Source organism: Drosophila ficusphila, unplaced genomic scaffold (genome assembly GCF_018152265.1).
Source record: "Drosophila ficusphila isolate 14025-0441.05 unplaced genomic scaffold, ASM1815226v1 contig_128, whole genome shotgun sequence".
In the NCBI taxonomy this organism is placed as follows: Eukaryota; Metazoa; Arthropoda; class Insecta; order Diptera; family Drosophilidae; genus Drosophila; species Drosophila ficusphila.
Genome location: NW_025064017.1, coordinates 368,636 through 377,113, shown reverse-complemented (window position 1 = coordinate 377,113; position 8,478 = coordinate 368,636). Strand labels below are relative to the sequence as shown.

The 8,478-nt window shown below is 37.0% G+C and overlaps 1 protein-coding gene across 1 annotated transcript; it reads right to left on the bottom strand.

Annotated features, from left to right (window-relative positions):
- Positions 1-4,724: 4,724 nt before the first annotated feature.
- LOC108100936 (probable multidrug resistance-associated protein lethal(2)03659) lies at positions 4,725-6,313 on the bottom strand (the record flags this gene model as incomplete). The annotated part of the gene is given in 2 exon segments (XM_017205082.2): positions 4,725-5,445; positions 5,447-6,313. Coding segments are annotated over 2 exon segments (1,449 nt in total), but the record flags the coding sequence as incomplete, so codon positions are not given.
- Positions 6,314-8,478: the final 2,165 nt, after the last annotated feature.

Genomic DNA, 8,478 nt, shown 5'->3' with positions numbered 1-8,478 from the left:
TAATAATGCAATATTACACGTTGGTTCCTCAATAATTTGAAGATTTAACGGTAATTTTAATGCTGAATGAGCCGTTTGGCATCCTTCTAACAATATGGCTGCTATTCCCGAAGAAGCAACTGCAACAGCTATGTAGGATCTCGCCCGAACAGTTGCTAAAGCTAATGACATGATGAATGTCTTGTCAGTACCACCAGGGGCATCTAGGAAATATAAACCACAATTTTCTTCATCGATTGCCTTCATTAAAGTATCATAAACTTTCTTCTGTTGGGAATTCAAAATTCGCTTGAACTAATAAATTTAATTCCTGGTGATCATATTCACGTTCCCGTTCTAATTCTCGATTAAATGCCTCATTCATTTCACGATTTGGCGCTGGCATTCTAACCTGATTAATATATTACCGCACATGAGGTAACACATATCTTCGATCAAGAGTAAAACCCGATAATGTATCTCCTCATTCATCAAATTGTTCACAATCAGGATGGCGACTTCGTCTATTGTTGGAGCATTAAATGTCCTTTCGTGTGTTTCAGATGGTCGTTTATCTGCTTTTATGACAACTTTATAGTCATCATTTGGCATGCGCTCTAAAGCACTCTTAACCAACCTGACCATCGCATGATGTTCATGAAGCAGACACTGCAAGTCTTGAAGAATTGCTCGCTTCATCCCTTCATTGATCGCTAGACGTCGATCAAGTTGTTCTTCCATGTTGCCCATGAAATATATTTGTAAAAATTTTTTTTGTGTATCTTCGAAAGGTAGTAATGATCCAATTCGATGGTGAATCTGCCCTTGTATCTAAGATAAAGTAAGTTATTCTTTAACTATATTCTATGTAATACAAACAAAAAAAAAACCTTAAATGTCGGATTAAATCCTCGTTCTTCGATAATATCTGCCCCAAATGAGGTCATTTGGAAACAACCATTGTATTTTCGGGTATTTGCAAGAAAGTGGCGTGATTCTTGTGTTTCACCACAAAGCAAAGAATACAATGGCTCAGGTGGCGGAGTCAACAATGGCAATTTAACTTTACCATTAAAGCAGCATAATCCAGGCGTTTCTCCGGAAAACTTCAGTGCACCGCAATACTCGCAAACAACGTCCATTTGCCCAATGCAAACGCTAGGATGCAAGCTGTAATCAGTGATGCAATCGTAAACCCAGCGAACTCCGTTCCGCCACCAGATGGCGATAGTTCGCTGGGTTTACGATTGCATCACTGATTACAGCTTGCATCCTAGCGTTTGCATTGGGCAAATGGACGTTGTTTGCGAGTATTGCGGTGCAAATGATCTATTTCTTGACCTCTGTTGTAAGCTCGACGATTCTGCATTGTCAACCGAGCCGTATTACGGATTGCCTCTCTTTGCTCTGCTGATTGAGAAGCACGAAGTCGACCCATTCTAACGCGGTTCTGTTCACGTTCAATGTTTTGTTCTTCTTCAGACCTTCCATTTGCAGTATTTTGTAGTCTTCTTGCATTACGGCTTTGTCGGGAAAGATTCGATCGTCTTGGTCGCGGCATTATTAATTAAACTTCCCTTCACTTCAATTCACAAAAAGCACGAAAAACTTCACTTCACTTCAATTCACCAAAATCACAAATAATTTCTACTCACTTTACAAAAAATTGAGTTAAAATGCTATGGTAGTGTGTGCTTGTCAGTTTGATGAGGTAATAACTCAGTTTATATGCGATTTTTGGTATGTCGAACGGAATAAAAAGTACCCTAACTCCTATTCCGGGCTCTAAGCTACCTTCCTACCAATTTTCAGCCAAATCTGTTCAGCCGTTCTTAAGTTATAAGTGGTGGAACTAACACAACTTGCTTTTATATATATAGATATATAGATATATTGAAGGTTCTTTCCAGAAAATAAAAATTAATGTATGAAATAAAGGGCACTGTAGTCAATTGATGAAGTCTGAGTTGCCCTCTTTCTCATAGTGAGTTTTCGCGTTGTTTTTCGAAAGCCGCTCGTTGATGACTGTCTCTTCACTTTCTTCTGATGTTTTTGCTGTTTCTGTTACTTTTCTTTACTGAATCTTGTTTACTTTTTCATATTTTCCCTTAAAAATACGCTATGACATATTAAGCTGCCAATAAATGGGGGTCGGTTTCGGACCATCACTTCGCGGCCGGTTTCGGACCACCACAACCTTTTCTAATTAACTGCTCGCCATTATCTAATGACGCAAAGAGCGATGTAATTCTAATAGCGTGAATGACAGCTAGGACTATCAATTATCAGAAAACCTTACCCTCCGATTTTTATGCGGAGAAAAAAAACTTTAAAAATATTTAAACTCAAGTTCAGTAAAGCTCAAAAATGAATGTCACAGGCGTTACAACAAAACAAACGGAAAAATTGCAGTGAAACAAAAGAAGTCAAATTGGCTATCTATCTCCAAAATGTCTGTGTTATAACAGCTTTTCACTGAAGTTACCGACAATTCGGCTAGCATCGCCATCTCTGAAAAACATGGGGGGGGGGTCGGTATGGTACGACCGGTCGGTATCGGGCCACCCTCCCCTAATGATATTCAATATTTTATTTATTTTTATTTTATTTATTTAATTTTATTATTTTCCCAGGGCTACAAGCTATTGCTTATTTATTATTGCCCTAGTGACATTGAATTTAAATTAACATATATATATGCTTAAAGTAACTTAAGGGGGAAATACAATTAGAAGGCCTGAAATGAGGGCCATCTTTGGGAGTGAATTGCAAGTAGGGTATTAAATGAATCTTAGCGATTCTTTTGCATGTTATTAGGCAATTATTGAGCAATAAAAATCAGTCAAGTTTTTTGAAAAATATTGTAATTAAGCCCATTTATGATCAATAATGTGGAGTCGTGTTTTTAGGGAAGGACTTTGCCCCGTGCAGCCTCCAGGTCCAGGATCACGACTTAAACAAAAAACAGCAACTGGGCTTTAAACTTAAAGGTTCAGCGCTCACCATGAATTAAAGCAAATTTAAAAAAAAATTATTTTTCCATTAAAAAATTTGAGGTTAAAAAAAAAAATTAAAAAAAACGCTTTTTTTGACTTTGATTGTAAAAAAAACATGTTATAACAAACAAATATGAAAAACCGTTATATTCATGGTGTGGAGAATTTAATTTCAAACATAATGCAAAAAACCGCATTCGATTTAAATAAAATCTCTGACCTGTACATTGCACGGCGATTTTGAAAACACGACTTTTCAGTAGAAGCGTTTGAAGTTTACTTTTGTGCATGTCCGCCATATGACACACCCTCACTAAATTGCTTATAACTTTGAAAATAAGTACCGGACGGCTTTAAGCTTTTAAAGGCTTATTCCCAGATATATTTAGAGTACATTAAGCCAAAAAAATTTTTCGAAAAAAAAAATTTTCTAATTGTATTTCCCCCCTTAAAACTATCATTTAGATATTTTAAAATTAAAAAGGCTTTGCTTCAATTTAAGATCTAATAACTGAATTAATTTTAGTTGTTATTTACTTTTTTAATTTTAGTCTTATTTTCATTTTTAATATTACTTTCATTTTTATTTTATTTATATTTTTCATTTTCGTTTCATTATGCTCAGTGGCGGATTAAGTATTTTGCCTAGGCCCTTTCTGATTAGCCGCCCTTTTTAAAGAATAAAATTTTTTTTCTCTGAATCCGTTCATATTATTATTAAAATATAACATTTATTTCATAAAACTAAAAAGTTCATAATTTCAATTTCAAATTAAACAATACAAATAAAAATTATTAACATAAGTAACATTCAATTTTCTTAAACTATAATGGATAACTTAACTTCTAATGTAAGTAACCGTCAATTTTCATAAACTATGAATTAGTTACTAATTATTCTGATGATTTGAAAGAGACTTTAGCGAATGAATGTATTCATCATGTCAATTCAAAGGTTCTCTAATGAACCCAAAAGATATTAGTTCCGCGCAAGGAATATACAATTTTTGCATTCTCAAAATCTACAAGATGTTTATCTAACTGTCGACATTGCTCTACGTATTTTTTAAGTATGCCGGCTAGGAACTCAATGCTTAAGCACTACTATCAATTGAAGCCCAACTTTAGACGAAAGCCAGAAAGAAGGTAATTTAATTTCTAAATATTTTCTTTCTGGCTTTTGTCTGGGCAAAATTATCAATTATTTCATTGTAATCAATTTCTTGGACAAGTTGGGCTTCAATTGACAGTAGTGCTAAAGCATTGAGTCTCTCTTGGCCCATACTTGCGCGCAAATACGTTTTAACTCTTTTCAAGGTGGAAAAGGATCTTTCTCCTGAACAATTCGTAGCCGGAATACTTAAAAATATACGTAGAGTAATGTTTACATTTGGATAAACATCTTCAAGTTTTTGAGAATGCAAAAATTGTATATTCCTTGCGCGGAACGAATATCTTTTGTGTTCATTGCAGAATCTTTAAGTTGACAATGCAAATGAATACATTCATTTGCGAAAGTCTCTTCCAAATCATCAGAATAATTAGTAACTAATTCATCTGCACGATTTTTTAATTCATTAGTATCTATTTCTATTAAATTGTCAAAAAAAATTAAATTTTTCGTAAATTTCATTTATTTTTTAAAGGCACTTCTTTGCACTTTGTGAAAGTTAAATAAATACAAACAATACACTAGACAACGTGTTTCTATACAGATTACAAGTTATATAAAGTAGTAAACATACACACGAACAAACATATTTACATTCACACGAGATAACACATTCAAAACCATATACATTAGTTAAATTAGTTACAAACAGCTAAAGATTCGGCGACAAGCACCTCGGCGTAATTAGTAGGACATCATTTAAGTAACAGCTGAGTCTCATGAGGAAAGACTGCGATTCTGGGCGGTTTCAAATGCCTTTTGTGCGACTTTAAGCAGGCCCTCGTAGGTGGCGTGACCCGTCTGCTTGACCATGCCGTGGAACACCTTGGAATCCGCCGCCGTCAAAAGTTCGTAGGGCGTTCCAAGCTCCACAGCTCGTCCCGCATCCATGACGAGCACCTTGTCGGAGTCCATGATGGTGTGCAGTCGATGGGCTATCGTCAGGACCGTGCACTCCTTGAACTTGTTGCGAATGGTGGCCTGGATGAGTCCATCCGTTTGCGGATCCACATTGGCCGTGGCCTCGTCCATCACCAAGATGCGGTTCTCGCGCAGAATGGCCCGTGCCAAGCAGACCAACTGGCGCTGACCCACGCTGAAGTTGGTGCCACCTTCGGTGATCTTACTCTGCAGGCCACTGGGCAGATCGGCCACCACTTCCTTCAGCTTCACCTCCTCCAGGGAGCGCCACAGCTTCTCATCGCTGTACTCGTCGAAGGGATCCAAGTTATAACGCATTGTGCCGGAGAAGAGCACGGGTTCCTGGGGAATGATGCTCCATCATTCCCCAGGAACCCGTGCTCTTGCTGCGCAGGTCATGCAGACCCATCTCACTTGTATCCCTCTTGTCCAACAGGATAGTTCCATCATTGTAAGACAGACGGAAAAGGGCGTTGATCAACGAGGACTTGCCCGCCCCCGTTCTTCCCACGATCCCGACCTTTTCCTTTGGCAATATTACAAAACTCAGTGATTTAAGTACATTTTCTGCTTTCGGATCGGGTGTGTAGCGCAAGCTCAGCTCATCGAACACGATTTTTCCTTGCTCTGGCCAGGACTTGGGTGGCTTCTTATCAGTCGTCGCTTCCAATTCTCCCTCCGGCTCAATGTCCTCGTACTCAACCACTCGCTCAACGGCAGTCATTGTGTTTTCCAGCTCGGCAGACTGACGCATTCCCCACTGCACCATGCCGGTCATTCCCATTTCCTGTGTTATGGCCAGACCCACATCGCCTCCATTGGCCGGAGGGAAGATGAAGAAACTTAGTGTGATGATTGCTATGTAGATTACACAAAAACAGTCCAACCAATAACCAAAGGCACGCGAGGTGCTAATGAACATGTAGAATGCGGAGCTGTGCATGTCCTGGTAGTTGTTAAATTCGGAGGCCAAAACACGCTGAGCTCCAAAGGCACGGATGGTGGACAACCCGGTTAACGAGGCAGCCAAGTGTGAATAAACTGGAGATCGAGTTATTGCTTCCAAACGCTTAACATCCCTTGACGTTTTAAGATAGAAAGTACGTAGTTGGTAGAAAATGATGCCCAAAGCTACGGTTGGGATGAGGAACAATGGGTTGACAATGGCAATGACGATCACTATGCCAGCCAGGGAAAGGAAGATTTGTATGACATCCATCATCACAGCGGGAAGTATTTCGTCAGATTACGGTAAGCCTCTTTACGTCCTGTTAATTGTACACTTAATGTGTCTAAAATTGGATAGTAAACGTTAGTTCGAAAGTTCTCTTCTCCAGATAAAACTACTCTATCATTTTTACGTGACTCGTCAGCATGAAGCTTTCGCGTTTTTTTTCGACGAGTGTCATATTGGTAATAGTTTTTAACTCCAGATAGTGCTTTGGCCTTTTCTTCATAAACAGAAAATTGTTTATTTCTCATGTCTTGGAGAAATAATGCCAAAGAACTATATATTTTTAACACGGATGATAAATCAGCTTGAGAATCCTGAAGCTTCTTACTCGCAGCATTAAAGCGATCCAAAATTGCATTCCAAACAATGACTAGAATTGCTGTTTCCAGATGTTGCAATTTTTGCTGCAGTCCCTTAGCTTCAGCTCGCGTCGTAGGTTTTTCATCTTTGTTTTCATTAATAAAGTTTAGTGCAACAATTATTCCTGGCCACTCTTTCTCTAATGTGTAGCATGCATCATGTCGAGCCGACCAACGAGTTTGAGAAAGGCTTTTAAGTCTTAAACTTGTATGCTGTCTTAAAATTTCAAAACGATGTGTCGAAACGGTAAAAAAATTATACAATTCTTGCAAAGTAGAAAAAAAGTCAACTGCTTCGGTAACAGATTCAGCTGCACAAGTTCCCACTAAATTTAAAGAGTGGCCAGCACAAGGAACATATTCAGCTAATGGATTAGTTGTTTTGATTCGTGCTTGCACTCCTGAATATAAACCTGACATGTTGCTTGCATTATCGTAAGATTGACCACGACAATTCATTATATTTAAACCATTATCCTCAAGAGATTTTAATAAAGCATCTTCAATATCTTTAGCCTTATGGCCAGTATTTGGAATGAACTCCAGAAATCTTTCGACAATTTGACCATTGTTACGTACATATCTAATAATAATCGTAAGTTGATCAACATGAGCAATATCATGCGTGGAATTCACAATTACATCAAAATACTTAGCAGATTGCACTTCTTTAGAAATATGTTGCAATACTTTATTTTGAATTAATAATATAATTTCTTCGTAGATTGTCTTAGATAAATACGAAGTATTTCCACGGCCAAGGTGAGCATATAATTTTAAATGTTCTGATAAAAACGGATCAAAATTAGCAAGATGCTCGACTGAACCTAAAAAATTTCCATTATGGGGATCTCCAATACGTTCTGAATGTCCTCTAAATGACAGCCCTCTTATTGCGAGAGATTTAATTATCACAATTACTCGATGTAAAACTTTTTTCCAGCATAAAATTTCTTCATTCAGCTGCTCCATTAAACGTTGATCAACACGGCCTTGAATGACAGCTCGAGATTTAAAGTGACTTATGTTAGTTTTGTGAAAATCTGAATTTTCATGAGCTTCTATGCGCGCTTTTGAGTTTTTCCAATCTCTAAACCCTTCACCAGTAAAAGCGTTTGCTTCACCACTCCCACCAAATAGTAAACATAGAGCACAAAATACTGATCCTTTACTTTCTGAATAAATTAACCACTCACGATGTTGAATTTCTCCGTTCTTTAAATGACGTTGAAATAAGCTTTTAGAACAAAACCTCGTTTTATCATTAATCACAATTCGTGAATTTTTAAAATCCGTTACATTATTTTGTGGTAAACCGTTTATAGTTATAAAATCTCGTGTTTCATTATTTATATTCCATAGAAAAGGATCACCACTCAATTGAAACATATCAGTTGTTGACTGACTTTCTTCCGCATCTTCTGATGAAAGAAAAGTTGACGACGTTTTATTTGTATTTGTATCTTTCAATAAAGGAGGATTCGATTGTATTTCTTTGGTATCTAAAAAAAATATTTTAGCCACGGACATTAATTCAATTTTTTGGAATTTAAAATTTTCCTGATTAGACAAAAAGTTTAAAAATAAATCAATTCAAATTTTACTTTCTCCAAAAGTTCAATTTATGAGAAATTTCTTTTAATCTTTTTTTTTAGAGTTATATTTAAAAAAAAAAAACTTGCAAGTGTATCAAATTACTTACGTTCGATGAACCTGACGCTTGCTGGTCTTCACTTATACATTAAAGTTTCTTGTTTTGATGATTTTTCTGCTTCCCTTTTACGATGTTCCGCACCGCTCAGTCTTTTTCGACAATCA